The sequence below is a fragment of the Rousettus aegyptiacus genome, unplaced genomic scaffold (assembly GCF_014176215.1).
Source record: "Rousettus aegyptiacus isolate mRouAeg1 unplaced genomic scaffold, mRouAeg1.p scaffold_m13_p_18, whole genome shotgun sequence".
NCBI lineage: Eukaryota > Metazoa > Chordata > Mammalia > Chiroptera > Pteropodidae > Rousettus > Rousettus aegyptiacus.
In genome coordinates this window covers 19,306,371-19,325,440 of record NW_023416293.1, presented here as the reverse complement: position 1 = coordinate 19,325,440, position 19,070 = coordinate 19,306,371, and the positions used below count along the sequence as shown (strand labels likewise).

Sequence of the window (19,070 nt, the reverse complement as noted above, 5' to 3'; positions counted from 1 at the left end):
GCTGATTGGCAGCTCCCTGGGGTGCTGGCTCCTCCTCCTGCTTCTGGGCGTCACCCACCTGCCCACTGTAGGGTTGGGATCTGGTAGCGAGGGGGCTCCCAGTGGGACCCCAACAATTCAGTCCCGCAGGTGTGTATGGGGGGTGAGGGAGGGGACTCGATCTGCCTCAGGGTGAACTCTGACCCGGGGGAGTGACACATTTATTCCCTGTCCTCTCTCCCCGCCATGGACTAGGCTGAGGCACGATTTCCCTGGCAGACCCGCTGGGCTGAGGGCGGAGTGCGGCCAGGGCCCGTGCGTGACTGGGCGCTGACGTCGTCTTTCCTTGACCTTGCCTGTCACCCAGCTGCCCCGGGAAGCCCTGCCTCTGGCCACGTTCTGGAGGCCCAGGCTTGGACGATGCCGAGGGCCGCTGGCCAGGGCAAACAGGAAGCAGTCCTTTCTTGCTGTTATGCCCAGTATGGATATGAATTATTCGTTGTTGTATGTGTAGCGCTTTGCCTGAGCTCATTCTAAACTTAGCTTTCACAACATTTTTAGATAGTCATTTCATGATTTATACTCTTTAAATACAATGATGAGTCTCTACCAGTTTTGTCACTGATGAACAAACTGCTTCGATAATTGTTTTTCTTCTGTATGTATATAAATAAAATATAAATAAACGCAACCATCTGGCTATGAATTTTTGTTCAATTGTAACATCTTCCGAGGCTTCTGCTCCATCCGCCTCCCTGCTGTGTGAGAGGGGCCGTCTGGCCGCGGTATCAGAGCTTAGGTAGCTGAACCTCCTATGTGTCTTTCTGCAAAAAAAGAGCATTAGTCATCGTAAGCCCACCTATTTGACTTTTGACATTCTATCTGCCCATATCTGCATCCATTTTTCTAAATTTATATATAATACTGGGTCTACCTAACGTTAAGTTCAAAACTGTAGGTAATCCAAATTATAATGTGCAAACACTTTCAGGTTTGGTGGTCTTTTGAAAAAATTATTAACTCTCTGGTTTGTGCTTATATGTTATGACAGGGTTGTTCATTTGGGGGCAATGCCCAGTACCACACTCAGTGGTGTTAACAGCTCTATAAAAAAGTGATTGCTTTTCTCCACCAAAGAACATTCAAAGGCCCATTTAGCAATGCTTAACGCAAAGCAGAGCACATCCGTCAAGGCCCCGGGTGTCCTGGAGGATAATCCGGACCTCGCGACGTGTAAAGGGGGTGGGCTCACGTCGTGGGTGTGTGTGTGGGAGCGACGCACAGAAAAGGCAAATTTCGCCACTAAACACCACCACCACGCTAACACGTGGGGTTCCTGGACCCGGAAACCTTTCCTCAACGAACAGAACCCACAGTCTTTAAGGAGAAAATATGAATCCAGATTCCTAATCATGAGGAATGTTGCAACTGGACTGAATTTTTCAGCCACAATAAAGTACCTTGTGACTAGCTCTGGGAACCAGTGAAACAGTCTATAGACTCCATAAGGAAACAAGGCAGATGCTAGAGTGAAATGTCGCGCCGAGGCTTCTCCTATAGTTTTGGCCTAAAACCGAAGCCTAGCCTCTTTGCTCGATGGGGCATTTTGCAGGCAGTTATTCGTTCTCCCTGAGTCCCCCGGCCGCAGGGGCGGGATGTTGGTGAGCAATGATGATGTTCACCAAAACTTTCCCCTCTGCCTTCATGTTAGGTAGGTTCATAAAGAAGAACCTCTTGTTTTTCAAACCATTCTGGCCGTAATAGGAGAAAGATTTCAGGAGAAACCGGACTTATGAACAGCTCCGGCTCTCTCCCTGGCCAGCGCCGCGGCTTCAGCCCAGCAGCCGAGCCGTTTGTGAGCCGAAACGGCATCGCCCGAGGTGCGGTATCCACAGTCTCATGTTTCTGCGCTGAGTTGTGACGTTATAAATTCTCCGTGATTTTGTGACCGTGGGCCTTTAAGGATTTGTTAAGCTACTTTCGATACTCACCCTAGCCACACAAGGAAATACTACGCTATAATTTGAGCTGATATGACAGGTTCGTACTTTGTCCCCTTGAGAAACGTGTGCTATTACTACTTATGGCCATTAGAAACCCCAGGCCCCAGCCACGCATTTGTGTCAAGGTCGAGAGCCTCCTTTCCCAGCCTCTGTCACCGCCATTTCAGAGCGCTGGGCAGAAACGTGACCACCAGGTGACAGGGGTCCGCCCTCTTCACAACAGAACATCATGGAATAACTCGGCGAACTGTCCGGGCTTTTTCCACGTCAAGCTTACATGAATTCCATATTGGGGTAAAGGTGATAAATACGCCTTTTAGCAGTTATTTTACTGTGTTCGGTAGGTGTGCATTCACCACGGTGACAGTGGCCACCCAAAGACCTTTACAGCCTTGGGAGCCCTATTAGCAAAGTCACCCAGAAAACTGGAGCTTAAGGAAGAAGAACATTTCCTCCATAAAGCAAGAGAGTGAAAAAAATGTATAATTTATAATGAGGCAGAAAGTATTTTCATTACCATATGACTTTTAAATGAGTTTTTGTAGGGCTCAGAACTGTCTCGCGCACATGAATATGATGACCCTCGGTGCAAGCAATGAGTGCCAGTGTTAGGAGAATGTCACCTGGAACTAGGAAACTTCAGAGTTGTCTTTTTTCTTTTTTACTTATTTTTGAGACGGATCAAGAGATGTTTCTGGGGTGGGTGTGGGGGAGGGGAAGAGATGAATAAGAACGGCAGAGAAGCGTCCATCGAGTATGGACATGGAAACGCGAAGGTGTTGTTACGGGCTGTGAACGTCTGGCTCTTTGTCCAGCGAGGCTTCACGGGGATCACGTTTCTGGAGTTTGAGTCGGGCAGCCCTGAGTTTAACCGGAGACGTGGAGAGCCAGAATGCGTGAGACCCCCGCGGGGTTTCGTGGGGGCACTAACGGAGCCCCTACCCTCCGCCCTCTCAGGCCCTTGGGTAGGGAGCGTGGTGTCTGCCTCTGACCGTCGCCACGGCGAGGAGGGGCGCTGGAACCCGGCCCGAGCCTTCACTTCCACCAACGCCCACACCCCAAGCACGCCGGCCAAGGGGGGCCCCCCTTCCTCATCCTCCCTGAGCTCTGCCACCTCCCAGGGGTGGACAGCCAGGAGAGTCCGCAGGAGTCTGTGAACCCCGGGGGACAGCTGGGTGCATCGCTCACCTCTCACCTGCTCTGGCATTTCCTGTGAACTCGGCTCTCGGCATCATAAATTGAAGACCTGAATCTGTCAGGAGATTTTTATGTCCTAAAAATTTATTCCTCTCCATTGTACGCTTCCTCTGCAGTGTTTCCTGGCAAAGGGGACAGTGCTCTTTGATGTTTTATGGAGCTGACCTGATTTATTTTATTCAGACTCCTCAGCAATGAGCTCACCTCCCTGAGCAGGCTTAGAAACTCCCGGGGTGGCCAGAGAGATTCCTTCTCCTCAACAAAAACAATGCCAAAAGATACACGCAAAATCGAGTTACTGCAGCTATGATGCAGCGCGGATCAGCCGAAAAATGAGAGGCCACCCCCGGGGCCGGGCCACTCGCCAGCAGGCCGCGCGCCTTCACGCTTTCTCAGAACACAGACCCCCACTACCCCGGAGAAGCCGATTTGCCCCGAGCCTCCTAAAATGAGAGATGTGTAAAATCTGAACGATTTGGATATAGCGATTTTCCTGTCATTCGTGGTTCTCGAGAACTCTGGAACTGGCCGGGTGGGGCAGGGGAGTCAGAAGGACTGGTGTTGCTGGGCCGGCCCCGGCACGAACGCGGCCAACCGGAACACGAAGCCCGACGGAGCGGCGGGGGCCTGGGCCCCGCCTGCCTCGTGCGCAATGTCACAAGCGAAGTGGAGAAAGCAGAGGGTGAGAAAGTTAGTTAAATAGTTTAATCAGAGCAGTTTTACAATTCTAAAATTAACAAGCAGACTTGTAATAAAAGAGCTCCAATGTTTGCAAAATGACCTTGCTTCCATTTTGAATTCTGCCTTTTTATTTGTAAAGATCAGCATTACACTTAAAAGGACTCAAAATGGAGTGACTGCTTTTATCACCCGTGTTTTCTGATGCAACCGATGAAGTCCCTGAATGAATATTGCTTCAGCTTTGATATTAAAAAATGGCCTGACAAGAAGTCCTCAATCAGCAGCTGGTCACGGTGGTGGAAAGAAAGAGAAACGCCCACGACGGCGTCGGGGTCACGATGGGTCACGGCGGCGGCGCTGGCTGCAAACAGACGTTAAGCCCACAGCATTTCACTACGAATGCTAAGCATCGTGAGCGTCCTCTCGCGTGGATCGCTTTGCTTCTGAAGGTTGTTTGTTTAAACTTGCATAATAAACATGCAAAGAGTTATTTCTTCTGAAAGTGTGTTTTTTGCGGTCTTTGTTTTCATACAAAGTTTTCATAGAGTTGCATCGGAGCTCTACGCAGTGGGGCAGGGTGTGGGGGGCGCGTGAGTTGGGTGGGCGAGGGGGGGCCCTGGTCCTGAGCCAGGCTGCACGTCTTTTTAAAAAGTGTTCAAACTGCTTTTCTTACCCTCCCCCACCAAAATAAAAGAATAAAGAAGGGAAAAAAATCTCACAAAATCAACCTAACTAAAGAAAAAGAAGTCGACATAAAGAAAATACAGATGTTTTCGTGCACGGATCTTCTGCATAGCTCAACCCACATGTAGTAAGGCACTATTTCCCTCCGGTGGCCACGGCGAGCTGTGCCGGGCTGCGGGTCCCTCGGGGCCCCTCCCCGGGCGGGAGGACGGAGAGGCCGGTGGGGGTGGCGGCCGCTTCTCTGTGGACATCCCGTCCGCCAGGGGACTCCAGACGTCTCAGAAGAACGTCTGCCCGGGTTACGAGCTGGCGTCCAGCATGGCTTTCCTTCCATAGTTCCTATGTCGTCTGTGTATGAGTTTATTCTCCAGTCCTTATTCTCAAAGAAAATACACGAGGTGGGGGGAGCTCAGTCAGGTCTCGGAAGCAGCTTCACTGTTCCCAGAATGCACGTTACCACCGGCAGGTCACAGAATCAGCAGGGTGTTTGCAGGAGACAGAGAAACAGAGAGACTCAGCGAGTCAGAGAGACAGGAGTCAGAGCCAAAGAGAGAGAGAGAAAGGGGGGAAAGAGAGAGGGAGAGAGAGAAGGGGAGGGGGGGAAGGGAGAGATGAGAGAGGGGGGAGAGGGGAGTTTCAGAGGCCGTCTGCATCTGAGTTAGTTGAGCTGGTCTTCATACTGTTTCCGGAAACAGTCCCCTGCTGGGAAGAACTCCCAGCATCTTTCTTGATACATCTTCCAGACATAAGACTCCTGCAAAAGGAAACGTATTTACAGCACGTCTGTCCCTAACACCTGTGTATTCCCACAAACTATAAGGTAGAAGCTCATGTTTGTTATATGCACCACGTCCGCACGCATGACTGTGTAGTTATACATATACACAGATGTCACTGGGGAAGCCCCTAACTACATGATAAGATAGAATAATCAATCTTCACCCTGACTGTACTACAGTCATGGTAAAAGACCTCTCTGTGGTATCTGTTTTTGAGAGTTCTTTTAAAGATACTATTATTAATTGTATCCTCCAAATTCAAACCATTACAAATTAGAAGTCAATTTTGTGGAGAGAGAATTTCAAGTAGCCTAAGAAAAACCTAAGACGTTTAACATGCACGTAATTTTCACTGACCCTCACACCACGAGTTGAAATTATTTGAAGTCATCTGCTATCCAATTAAGGAATCAAGGACATTGTAACGATCGAAACTGCGATCAGGACCGTCAGCTACTAAAAGTTTGTTTTTGTGGGCGTGTTTCCTTTCCTACAAAGGCAATCGTCGCACGCTCATCCCGGGTCACAGAAATTGTGTATTATCTAATATCTAAAAGCAACTGTGCATCTTAATGTGTAACGTGCATGCGTTGTTCCGACGTGTCGGAACCGTCTCAGGAGACGGTGCGGTTCACCTACCTGCCCTGTGTGCTCGGTTTCGTCCTTGTTTATGAGATACATCAGGAAAAACCTGCAGAGACAGAGAGCGTGGCTGGAAGGGGCGCGTGGGCCACCGGCCACGTCCAGCTCTGGGGGGCCAGCCGCTCCCCCCGGCAGCAGAGCAAGGACAAGGGTCAAAGCGGGGGGCACGACAGGACGTGGGGACTCAAAGTTTAACCTTTCAAAATATTTTTTCGAAGGGGCTGACATGTGTGCGCGGGCCGCGGGCCGACCTGGGGGCTGCTCTGTGCCGGCGCCGCCTGCGGCCACGTCCATATGCTCACGGGGCCGGAGTCACGGTTCCCAGTGAGAAAACCTGCTAATGCCACACAGCTGTGCGTGCCAAGGCCCACCTGTTTCTATTTTTTTAAATTTTATTTTTTGGCTAAAATGCATCTCTTCTTTTGATATTAAAATTGGGTCGGAAACTAATAATAATATTTTACTAAACTGCAGACTGGGCTAGCCCTATGTAATAGCCAGATTTCCATGTATTAAAAAAAAACAACTTTTAATTGTGTTTCCAAGGGCACCTGCGAGACGTGAGTCCTCAGAAAAGAAGGGTGGAGGGCCCCACGTCCCCACAAGCCCCAGGATCAGCTGGGGGGCCCCCATCGGAACAGGGAGGTGGCCGGGCTGCCCGCTGGCTCAGCTCACTGTCCATCCTCCCCACCTTCCCGGTCACGGTCTGGAAGGAGTCATTCCCAGGACGGGCAGCTGCTTCAGGTGCTGAGCCCGCCTGCTCCGGGGACGAGGACCCGGCTGCGGGCCCCTCCCTCAGGCAGCGGCGCGGGAGGCCGGCCACGCGAAGGGTAGCGGGCGCGCTCCCCACTCTCCAGCCTGGCGTGGGGCCTGGGCGCGGGCGGGGCGGGGCGCCGGGGGCCGCGCACTCACAGGTAATTGGCCAAGTTGTGCTCCTGCAAGGTGTGCGTTTCGAAGCCGTGCGGCACCGTGTCGAAGTAATCGTTGCCTATGCCACAGATGAAGCATTTGGTCTGGAAGACAAAGGAAACGCCCGATGGAGCCGCGCGGAGAGCAGCGCGAAAGAACACGGGCCGCCGCCTGGGCCCGACGAAAGCTCCGCGGAGGGCTGGGCGCCGCCTCGGCGCCGCCGTGGCCACGGGCACCGCTGCAGCTCACAGGACGCAGGCGCCGGCAGCAAGCAGCGGGCGCGGGGGAGCAGGAGGCGCGGACGGCCCAAAGCAACGCCTGCCCTTGTTTGCTCCGGCCTGAGGAGGTGCAGCTCTGAGGACACTCCGGCTCGCGACACTGCCGGCCACTGTCTAGGCAGGAGGGCCGGGGCCCCCGGCGAGACCACGTCTGACCGCGGCGGGGGAGAGGCGCAGGGGACCTCCCACGGGCCCATCGGCCGCGAGCCGTGCGGTGTTGAGAGGGGCCGCTGGGCGCCAGGCCCTGTGCCGGGCACGTGAGGGACATGGACGGGCGTCGCTCCCCACCCCAGGGCCAGGAGCCTGCTCCTCCCGCTGCCGCGTCCAGCCGCGTCCCTCCACACGCCGCCTGGAGAGCCGCACCGACTCCTGCCACCTGCTGCGGCAAAGCCGAGGAGCAGCGGCCCTTCCGCTTCCCATGGAAGCCCCTCCGACCCGGGACCCTCCGGCCCGGATCTAGACGATCCAGTGGCCTCCAGAATTCTCTGCCTCGCGGCCACAGGCAGCCGTCAGCCGGCCCCCTGCTCACAGCCCCCTGGCCAACCGGGTTCACACCCATCAGCCCTGCCCAGGTGCCCGTCCTTCCTCTGGGTCCCTCTGCTGTCACCGAGCTGCCACCCTCGTGGCTTGTCCTGGGGCTCAGCTCCCCTCACTTCGTCCTCCACATGGGGCGACCCGAGTCCCCTCATGCCAGCTGCACCGCGAGGCTGCATCTGTCCGGCTCCCGCCCCCTCGGGGCGTCTGGGCACACGCCGCACGGTTCCTGACCCACACGGCGCTGACCGCCACCTCCTTGGCCCCGGCCTTGCAGATCCTCATTCACCGCTGCATTTTAGATCAAAGTCAACTTCTAGGACGTGCATCCAGTCGCCTTGCTGCCCTGCCGAGACCCTCCTCGCGTCCCAAAGCATGTGAGTCACACCATCGATTTCTTGGGTGCGTTACTGGGATGGGATGTTTTGCCCCAAACCGCTGGGGCCTCCAAGAACCGATCTGCAAACGCCTGATCCTGGGTCCGGGCAGGACCCCAGGTGGCGACATTCGCAGACTCCGGCGTGAACGGAGCCCCCGGTGCCAGGCGCGGCGGGCAGGCGGGCTGCCTGGCCTTCCTGCTCCCTCTCAAACCCAAACCTCTGCAACCTCTAGGCCTCGGCTTGGGGCCCCTGCTTCCAGGAGCTCCGCTGATCACCCAAGAGCAAGTCAGGTCCCACCCTGAGACCACAGCACCCAGGGTGTCCCATAAGGGCCCCACGTGGCCTGGGACCACAATGCCCGGCTGCTCCTCGAGGGGCTGTGGACGGAGGACCACCTGGCGTGCCCGGGCCCCGCAGGTCCAGCCTCGCGCACGCTCAGGCCGTGCTCTGCTGGAACGGAAACTGGACGAGGAAGCCACGGCCTTATCCGTCCCGCCTCTCCCACGGTCAGGATTCTCTGATAAACACAGTCAGGAAAGTGCGTGCGTCAACCACGAGGCCACTTCAGACACGGACACACTCACCTCCATGTCCTCTTTGACTTGCTCCTGCTGGTCTCTGAGTTCTCCAAAAGCATCAATAATTAAACCTGGTGTTAAACGAAGATAGGGTTTGTTCTCTATTGACCAGAGAATCGCAACTACGTCACAACCCGGGCTGCCCTCCCACAGACGGGGGCTGTGCAGCCACCGCGGGGGAGCTCGGGACCCGGGGCCGTGGGCCAGGGCTGCACGTTCTCCCGTGGCGAGGGGCCGGCACACCCCGAAACGGGCCAAAAGCCAGGTGACAGGGCAGGGCCTCGAGTGGCTGCGGCTCGGAGAGCACGCGCTACTGCCCGCGGCACGCTGAGGAACAGCGACCGGGCCGCGGGCGGCGGGGCGCAGGTCACTCCCGGGCGGGGTTCCCAGGCCCCACTGCGGCCCAGCATGGCCGTCGTGACCGTGGGGAGGTGGCTGCGAGGCACTTTCCACGAGGTCCTCGTGAGCAACCCTGGTGTCCTTGGCTGTGGCAGCCAGACACGAGCCACGGCACGCACACTCCCTTCTGAGCGACCGTGACTCTGCCCCCTGGATAAAACACGTCACTGTCATGCCCAGCGATGCTGCAATCCTTCAAGCCTGTTCACGCACTGTGCTGAAAAATGTACCGTTTTTTGCCTATAGACTTAGAGACAACATTGCGTTGGTCAACACACAGGCAGAAACGCACGAGCAGAGAAAGATGACGTGATTTTTCCGAGGGAGAAAAGCAGCACGTTCCACGCTTCCTCGGGCGAGCGGGAGCCTCAGTGGATCGGGCAGCACTGGCGCGGCTGGGCCCAGGCCGGGGCTGGTTCCGCCCACACGCTGCGTGTGCTCGGACCCCTGCTGGGTGTCACGGCCTGTGAGTCAGTCATCATCCCACAGCCTCACTGAACGGGCTTCAGTTAAATAAAAAAGCAAAAGCTTCTCAACAACCCAGGGCTCAGATCTAACCAACTTCCACTTGACAGACCCGAGGAGGGTGAGCAGCTCCCCCGGCCGGCCGCGGTGTGGGGCTAGTGGGGACAGGGCTGGGGACCAGCGCGGGGAAGCCTCTTGTCGTGCTATCTGCAGGAGGCCAGAGACCAGGTCCTCGCCTCGGCCCCGAGCGTCCCCTCCACAGATTCAGATGAAGACAGACGGAAAGGACAAGCCGTCTGGCTCTGCAGACAGCGCCTGGCCCCCTGCCCTCCGCCCTGGTCAGGCGAACACTCGGGTCCCCGGGCTTCAGCGAGGACGGTGCTCACCTTGTATTATGGCCAAGAGAATGATGATGACGAAGAAGAAGAAGGTGATGTCGAAGATGATGCGGTAGATCTCGTACTCGTCGCCCGCGGGGTCCTCGATCTCATCGCCGATGCCCCCGCCAGCACGGACCCCGACATACATGTGGAACATGTAGCACTGGAGGGGAGACACGGCGCGAGGCGTGACCGCCCGAGCGACACGCGCGGCCCCGTGCGCACATGCCCAGGCACCCTCGAGGCCCCGCGCGCCCGCCGCGTTTCCGTATCTGGGCTGCGACGCACACTCGGCCCGCACCCCACTGCCTGCTGTCGGTCAGGTGGGTGCTGCCGGTGGCTCTGCCACTTCGCACAGGAAACGAAACGGACCCCACCTAGCATCTGACAGGTGACCCTCTAGGATCACGTGAAGAGCCGCAAAACTGCACGCAAGTGCGCCGCTCATTTTTTTGAGCACAGCAGACATGGGAACGGGAAAGTAAAACCCGACGTGCAGCAAGACGGAACCTTAGGAACTAAGCTACAGAAGAGCGACCCCCGCCATCTGTCTTCCGTGAATGGGATGCTGACGTGACCCTCCGCGCTGGTACTGAGAGTGAAGGAGGAAGACGGGAGGAGGGGACGGGAGGGCCCGAGCTCGCTGTGGAAGCCCTGGGACAGGAGAGTGCCCACCATGAGCGCAGCGTGCGCCCAGCCGGGCTCGGGGCGCTGGCCCACACAACCCTCTGCCGTGGTCCTGTGGTCCCGTGAGACCTCGAGGCCTCAGCCCACAGCCCGAGACTCTCAGACCACCTTAAGCAGCACACGTGCAGCAAAGGACAGGAGCCAGACGACACCAGGACACTCACGGCCCGACAGCTAACGTGCCAACAGACGCCGAGCACGCACAAAGTCTCCTGGGTCAGACGCCTGGCTGAGCGAGCAGAGCAGACTGAGGTTGCTGTCGCCCCGACGCGGGGCTGCCAGTCCGGCCCCGGGTTGCCGGGGGACGCAAACGCCCGATTCCTGGGCCGGCTCCTGAGTCTGCCTCCGGCAGGGAAAGTTCAAGGGCAGCCGCTTTAGAAAAGCCCCGGGACGTGGCTCTGGTGTCTCGGGCTCTGGCTGGAGCCGCGTGGGGAATGGCCACCAGGCCACCAGCGGCTCCGCGTGGAGGGGCCGCCCTCGCGTGCTGCGGGAACTTTCCTCCACACGCGCTTCCTGCCAGGGAGCCGCTGGGCCGCGTGCCGGTCTCCGAGCTGCTCCCGCATGTGTGCGGCACGGGCCGCGCGCCTGGTGAGCCCATGGAGCCGCCCCTCCCGGTGGCGTCTGCGACCCCTGCCCCGGCTGCCTCCCCAGCTCTAGGCTGGCGCTCCCCATGTCAGCTTCTGGCCCCAGGCGCCACACGACACCTGGGTGGCCAACTGAGTCACCGCAGTTCCCAGTCCCGGCCCCAATGCCCCACCTCTCCGGGCCCCACCTGCCTGACCCGTGGTGACTGAGACCAGCGCACTGGCTCCTCTCGCCAGCTCCTGCTGACCAGGGCATCGGTGCTCGGACTCGTGTGGCCGGCTCTCAGGGGCCTGGTGACTGCGAGTTCGTCCTCGAGACGACGCGCTTTTAGTTTGTTGTCATGTAGAGCCTGAGATGAGGCTGTGGCTGAGGCTCACTCCGCGAAGCAAGCGTCTCGTCTCCGCAGGCCTCTGGCCGGCCACCTCACGTCTCCTGGCCACGCCCCGTCCCCCGCTGTCCCCCGCCCCGTGGCAGCTCTGAGTGTTGTGAGGAAGGGACCCAACACACTCCAGCAGCAGGCTGGTGGCCAGGCTGCCGAGCCAGGGAGGCGTGTGGACCCGACGGTCTGGGTTCAGTGAAACACCGGACGTGCGAAGGACGATGTGCACAGGGCGCCCGGGGACCCGGGGCTGGCTTCCCGCCCTCGCCCGCACGCCCTGCGTCGCCCGGAGCCCGGAGAGGGCGCCCGCCGCCCCTACCTCCTCCCCGAACAGAAGCGCTCGCGCCCGCCGCCCTCTGCACAGCCTCGGCTCCGACCTGGCGAGCAGGAGGAGAGCGGGAGCGAGCGATTCTGAGCGACGAGAGACGGACTTTGTGCAGAGGCCCTGAGTGACGAGACGAGGAGGTGGCCAGTGCTGCGAAATCTGGGACTAGGACGTCGTTAATTCTCAAGATCTGCGGCTTCCCCATCCCCCGTCTCCTGCGCGCTTCACCCCGGGGTCAGGACCCGGTCACACCGCCTTCGGGAACCCGAGGGCCGGTTTCTGGCAGCTGGGAGACCCTTGCAAGAGCTTTATCTTGGTCCCTCCCCCCCCAAAAAAAAGAGGAGTAGAGACAGAGCGAGAGTGAACTGGAGACACAGGCCTTCTGCGGAGGAGGTAGCGTAAAACCAGAGACAGAACCGTCGCCCTAGCAGCCCGCTGCCGAGGCGCGCTCTCTCTCGGCCACCTGGAAAGCCTTTTCTAAACACACCGGTCTTGATACCCTCCCCGCAGCTTCTGGTTCCGGGGGCTCAGGGTTCTCAGGAGCAGCCCTGGCAGATTCCTCTGCGGGGTTCAGGGCGTGAGTCAGTCTCCCTGGCTCTCCAGTTACCATGAACTTTGCCTGGACTTTAGAACTTTAGATCATTTTTCACTTTCTCCTCTTTGCAGAAGAGCTTCAAATGCTATCAAGATGCTGCTGGTTTAATTAGATTTCCAGGCTCAAAACACCACGATCCCAAATAAGCAAGTAAATAGATTCCTAAAGAAAAATGCAAATGTGAATCTGAGCCTGCAAAACTGTGGCGACAGCGCCACCTGCTGTAGGTTATGGAGCACTGCAGGGAGAACCACATCCCCGCAAAACCCGAGGGTCCCTTCAAGGCCCCGAGGAACAGCGGGAAGCCACGGGAACCGACCAGAGGCGACAGGCAGTGGAAACTCAGGGTGGCGTGGACACCGGTGACGCGAGCGAGGAAAACCCACCTCAGTGAGAACGCGGTGTGGACGAAGGCGAAGGGGCCGCACGAAGCGAGGATTCTGAGAACCGAGTTAAAGAAATTAAACCTGCCGCCTCCCGCGCCGAGCGGCTGTCCTCCCGGCCACTGTCGGCACCAGCCTCTGACTTCGTGAGCACCACGGGAAGTGGTCAGTGGCGTTTCAAATGTGGTTGGCTTTTCAAAACCGGGAGGCACGAGCGTCATGAGAGGCAGGGTCGAAGCGGGTTTAGACCTAACACAGTAAGGCCCGTCCAGGCAAGGCGGCCACCGAGGCGGCAGCTTTGAGGACAGTGGGCGGGGTGCGGCGTATCTGGTGCAGAGGCAGCAGCAGCGCACAACTGTGACGAGCCAGGAGCTGACGGGGGGCTGGTGTCGTGGAAGCGACTCTGCTTTTGCCAGAAAGAAACGCCCCGCTGCACTTGGGGTGCCTCCGCCCTCCCCGGCAAAGGCCGGGGGCACGCTTCCTGCGATGTGCACAGACATCACCCCACGCAGCGCCAGCTGCTCTCGCCCACAGGGACAGAAACTCCCCGGCTGTCACTGGGTCCTGAGCCTGCGGTGGAGTGGCCAGGCCATCCTGCCTCTGCCCGCGGGAGGCTCACCCCCGCCCCGCGCCCCAGCCCGCACCCCAGCCCGCAGGGCGCCCTCCCAGCCCACCACCTGCTCAAACAAAGCACGGCTCTTCCATCAGTGGACACATGCGAGAGTCACACGGGGCCATGGACAATGCCACGCCATGGGACGGCCTGACTAGGGTCGCGTGTGACTCCTGCTGGGACACCGCCCCTTCAGGGCCCCGCGTCGTAGGAGAGGTTGAAGGTCGCATCTGCTCCCCCCACCTGACTGTTACTGTTGTTATTAGTTCAAGGGTCAAATTCTAACTTTTATTGTTTCTTTTTTATGCACTGAAATATTTGTCCTATTCGTAATTTATCTTGATTTAAAGAACTGATATCCATTTTTATCTATTTTCCCCAAGTGTGTGTGTCCATAGTACCAATATCATTTATTGAATTATTTTTCATTTCATGTTTAAAAAGCCACTTTCATCTTATTTTCAATTTCCATATGTATCCGAATCTATTTCTAGACTATTCCGTCATGCTATGATACAAAAAACTGTCTTAACGACTAGTCTTTATAGTATTAGTTCTCTGTTATTACTCTTTTGGGATGTTTATTTTTCTGGAGTAACTGTGCAGGCACCTCGCAAAGGAGCCGGCCATCTCTCTCCAGCTGCAGGTTCGTGCTTGGTCTCATCTCCCTTCTCCATCTAAGATCTCATGTGGTCACATCCGATTTGCCAACACGAGGGAGGCAGGTGAGGGGACAGTGACGAAGCAACACGAAAGCTTTGACATCTGCTGATTTTAAAACCTGGGCTAGGAAGGTGATTTAGGCCAAACACTCAATAGAAAAGCAAAAACTGACAGTTTTATTAAGAGAGATACTTTGTAAATCAAAATATCCCATTATCGAGTAGGCCAAACAAGAGACCTAAGCAAGCAGAGGCTAGCCTAAAGTCAGCTACACCATGACAGATACCCTAGTCGCAGGCAAAACTGGAGCTGTTTAGATTTTGAATCATGGGCAGTTATCTTTGTTTTGTTGCAATAAATTCACCACTGTCAAAAAATGCCTGCTATACACTGAGCTGAGGAAGAATTATGCAATAAAGGAAAATTCTTTTGTTTACTTTGGTAAAGTAAAATAGTTCCCAAAATTAAAAATTATATTTTAAAATATTTAGTTTAGTAAAGAAGAAAGTCTTTTGCTTAACTCATGTTTGCATTGTTACTTTATGGAGATAAATTAAGTATACTTTTCTGTATTATTTACATTGTTTCCATCGGTTCCTCACAGAATTAAAAAAGCGACTTTGATACACTATTATTAATTGTTATACAGACCTTATTTGAATGTCATAAGTTTTTTCCACTGATGTCCTTTTTTGGGTCCAGGACTCCACGTTGCATTTAGTTGTCATGTTTTCTTAATCTTCTCTAATCTATGAAAGGTTCTCAGTATTTTTGGTTTTGTTTTTTTAGCCAATTATTTTGTAGAAAGATCCTTAATTTGAGCTCATCTAGTGTTTTCTCATGATTTGGCTGAGGTTATGAATTTTTGGCAAGAATATCACAGAAGGGCACTGATCCTATCACTGACGTCGATTTATCTCGTTACTTGTGACATTAACATGTGCTTGCCAGGTTTCTTCACTGTAAAGTGACTATTTTTTCTGTCTGTGTTTAATAAATATCTTGTACTTCGGGATTGCACAAACATCATTTCTCATTGTACTTTCACTGGTGCTTATGACAATTATTGCCAAGGAGTTTGTCTACTGCTGATTTTCTATCTCCATTAATCCTTACACACTGTCTACTTATTCAGGGATTTATTTATACCAGTATGGAAAATAAAGATGTTTAAAAAATTGAAAAAAATGTATTTTGGACTTTATTAACTTCACTTAAAGTCATTAAGACAAACAAGTGATTACAGCTTCGAGACGCTCCCCAGAGGAATCATTGCACCCGCTGCCCTGGGACCGACGGGCCGAGGGCGAGCGGCCGCCTTAGACCTTCCCGGCCTCACTGCCTGACTCAGGAATTGTGCTGGTTGCTGTGCTTCGCGAAAAATGAAAACTGCTGACTCTGTAAAGAGCTACACGACTTCTTACTGGGCACATACTTTCTGCTGTGCACCGTTAAAGAATAACTATGCAAATTACTTAAAGAAGCAGGTGCATTTTCTTCATTCCTGTGAGACCAAAGCGTGTGAACTTACTGTTAGCATGTCGTCACATTTCATGTCTGGCGTATCTCCATCTTCACTCTTATTGTAGAATTTTCGGAAAAAATTGAATGCCACAACAGTATACAGGTACACGACCACAGCTAACAAGCCCACGGTTAATACCAGCTGGAAAGCAATGTGACAATTGAGGTAGTATTAGAAGTGCGAGCCACGCACGACGTCCGTGTGGGAGCACAAAGCTGGGTTTACGACGCGAAGCTAACGGGCTCCTTCCCTAACATAGCTTTTGTGCTGCCCGGTGGGGAAATTTGCTTTCATGTTCTCTTTATTTTATCAAGTTGGAGACTATCTTATGTAAAAGTTGACTGTTTAATTGGTTAATGAAAATGTTCATTTTTCTAACATCTAAATACGTGGCCATAGATGCTACATTAATTTGTCTTTTTATAAGGTCTATTCCCTTTAAATTACTTATGTTCCTAATTTAAACTAATTTTTGTAATGATAGAAAGAGGGGTCCACATCTTAAAACTAATAGGAATTTATATTGCTTCTAACACCTGGAAATACGCAGCTGTCAATACATGTAATATATTTTAAAAATAAATCTAAAAAGTAAAACTGAGAAGTCTTGCTTTGTTAATATAAAGCAATGACCAAAATGAAAGACACTTTAATGATGTCTAAATATATATTTAATGTAAAATAAAATGTCACCATTTAAAAGGTCTTTTTTCAGTTCTCTGTATTCTTTCTTTAACTCCAAACTATATTTTAATAGAATTATGTATGTGTTAAAAACATGACTTTCACCAAGTTGGTAAAAATATATTTCTGGTTATGTCACAGAAATTCTAAACACACTATTTTTATGTCACTTCCTCCAGTAACAACACATCCCTTTGTTCATATGTTAAGTCTTTTAAAAATCACTTTATATTATCCTGAGAAAACATGTTATCTCAATAGAGGCCTTAATTCTGTAAGTTAAGTGTAAAGCCACTATAAATTTCTATCTGTTTACTTAGGACTATTAAGATCTATATATTTCTGCAAATGAAAAATTGATGCTTCTAAAGGAATAATCATCACAAAAGTTTCGAGGTTAAAGTAGTGCTGGACCTTCTGTGTGACATTTCATGAGAGATTCAGCATCTCCAGTTCTTGAAACATATCAAGAGCCTAAAACCAATTTCCTAACTGATGAATGAATCACTTGTTACTGGACCCACCACAGGCCATGCATGTCATGCGCAGATTTGGAAACTACAATGACAAATGTAAGAAACTTGTGCTGAAGTTTAGAAAACCAAAAATCGTGGTGATGTGAGTTTACTGTGGACACAGCGCAAGGCTTTGGAGGGAGCCCATCTAAAACACACTGGTCATGAGCCTCTGGGAGAGGAAGACCCTGCTAACATGGCCAACGTAGAATGTGTCGCCCCCGTGGACACTTGATCAATAACAGATCAATAACTGTGGGCTTCTAAAACAGTTTTGTTAATAACAGAAGTTTTAACGTTGCACTTGGGTCCCTTTAGAACATAAATTGATTACCTGGAACTAAGCCAGTGTTCCTCCAAGTAAGTATGACCTTGTCGAGTACGAAACATTATTATTCTTTTTGTCTCATTTAAAAGTGGAGAAAAGATCACGTGAATATCCAGTTTTAAGATATCACATTATATTGAGAACATGGCACTCGTGTTTGCTCACTAACACAACGAGCCAGTGAGGTTCCCCAGAGCCTCAGGTGGGGCGAATGTCACTTTGGGACAGGTGTGCAGGGCCTGTGCTAAGATCTCCATGAGCACGTTTGCATTTCACCTTCACGAAAGCCTGATAAGGTAGGTATTATTGCCTTTATTTAACAAAGTGACGAAGGTGAGATTTAAAAATGTTAAATAATTTATCTAAAGTCACAAAGCGAGTCAGTCAACCAAGGCTCGAATGCAGGTTCTAGTCTAGGGGAACTACTCTCAAGCTACTAATCTTCATAATTTATGAGAAAAAGTAAAAATCCTTTGTTCAAAACAATCCTTAAAACTGTACATTGCCATTTGAGGTCTGGTTTTTTGTTATTATATTTGTTGCCTAGTTTTTACAGGAGGAAAAGAAAGACAAGCTCTTACCTGTTTGCCATTGTGAGTTACGGACGACAAGATGGTTCTCAGCGTCTTGAACCCCATAGCGATGTCAAGAAGATGAGCAGCAAAAAAAAAGTTGTTAAAGTGTCCGAGAACAGACATGGTCATGTACCAGGCAAGGTAGAGGAAGGACTGTCGGGATGGAACGGGGACAAGCGTCAGGGGACAGAGCGCGTGACAACTGCCAAAGCTGCTCTGATTTCATTGTTCTTGTCACTCCACTTCCTTCATCCCTTAGGTGTAACATGTAATGTCGCATGTTATATGATGTCGTATGTGACATGTTGTATGATGATGTAATCGGGGCTCCTTTTTAGCCAGGGTGTTGCTTGCACTGCTGGAGAAGAAATTAACTGCAGGACACATTATTAATGGGTGACGGTTCTGAAACAGACTCACAAGACCTGGTTTTGAGCTCACTGGAGGGTCTCTTAAAGCCCCAGCATTCTGGGCCCATGGCCGGGTGAGGGGGGAGCAGGAGAACGTGGGGTGTCATGGGTCTTTAGGAGGATGGACTCGTGTCCACTACAGAACCTGAAGCTAACGTTAGAGGGAGACTTAGAGATGAACTGCACTGCGTGTGGACAAGCTCAGCGGCCGGAGCAGCGGGCCGGACGGCCCGTTCCTGCTCATGGGGTGGGGAGGGGGTGGCAGAGAAGTGAGTGGCAGCGAGGAGGGGACAGGCTGAGGCCCAGCAGCAAAACTCGTACTTGACCTATTCAGCCGAGTCCTGTGATTTTCTCCAGCAACCTCCCGTGGCCATCCAATGGAAGCACGAAAACAATTTATCATAACAACTATTTAAACCGAAAATGCTAAGAATAAAAACTGGAAGCTTTTGAGAGCAAGTCAGGAGAGTCGAATGTGATCATCTGCCCTTGATGGCAGGTGGCTTTTAGTAACTAGTGATTTTTTTCATTAATTTCATATACTCTGGTCCTATGTTTACTTCACAGGCATTTAAGCCCTTTAGTAAAAGAAGAATCAATTTTGAAAAAAAAAACAAAAAACAATAATCTAATGCATTTAACTTGGAGGAAACAAAGTTGTTGCAATTCATGTTTTTAATTTCTTTTCATTATTTAGAACTTTCTTTTTAAATATCTACAAAACACTGAAGTGCGCCATTGCCCAAGTGGAACCTAAACAAAAATATGCACAAATGTGCACCTCAGTTTCTCTTTCTCATGGACATAGATTTCCATTCTATTTTTTCAGCTACTGAAAGAAATGGAATGTGAGATGGGTTGATCAATGGTCTTTTTCATGGTCTTTCCCAGCCGTGGTCTGATTAAATGGACTAA

The 19,070-nt window shown here is 52.5% G+C and overlaps 1 protein-coding gene across 7 annotated transcripts in view; it reads right to left on the bottom strand.

The window, feature by feature from the left end:
- Positions 1 to 3,853: 3,853 nt before the first annotated feature.
- The window catches only part of RYR2 (ryanodine receptor 2), a 525,506-nt gene continuing 510,289 nt past the window's right edge, over positions 3,854 to 19,070 (bottom strand). For 5 of the 7 annotated variants that reach the window (XM_036235620.1, XM_036235621.1, XM_036235624.1 and 2 more), the window contains 7 exons: positions 17,752 to 17,898; positions 15,650 to 15,784; positions 9,895 to 10,051; positions 8,651 to 8,715; positions 6,878 to 6,978; positions 5,963 to 6,014; positions 3,854 to 5,298 (listed from right to left, as the gene is read on the bottom strand). In XM_036235620.1, coding sequence (XP_036091513.1) covers positions 5,203 to 5,298; positions 5,963 to 6,014; positions 6,878 to 6,978; positions 8,651 to 8,715; positions 9,895 to 10,051; positions 15,650 to 15,784; positions 17,752 to 17,898 — 753 coding nt within the window. In that variant the 3' untranslated portion in view covers positions 3,854 to 5,202. The remainder of the gene's footprint in view (positions 5,299 to 5,962; positions 6,015 to 6,877; positions 6,979 to 8,650; positions 8,716 to 9,894; positions 10,052 to 15,649; positions 15,785 to 17,751; positions 17,899 to 19,070) is intronic. The other 2 variants (XM_036235625.1, XM_036235626.1) reach the window with 1 other exon arrangement.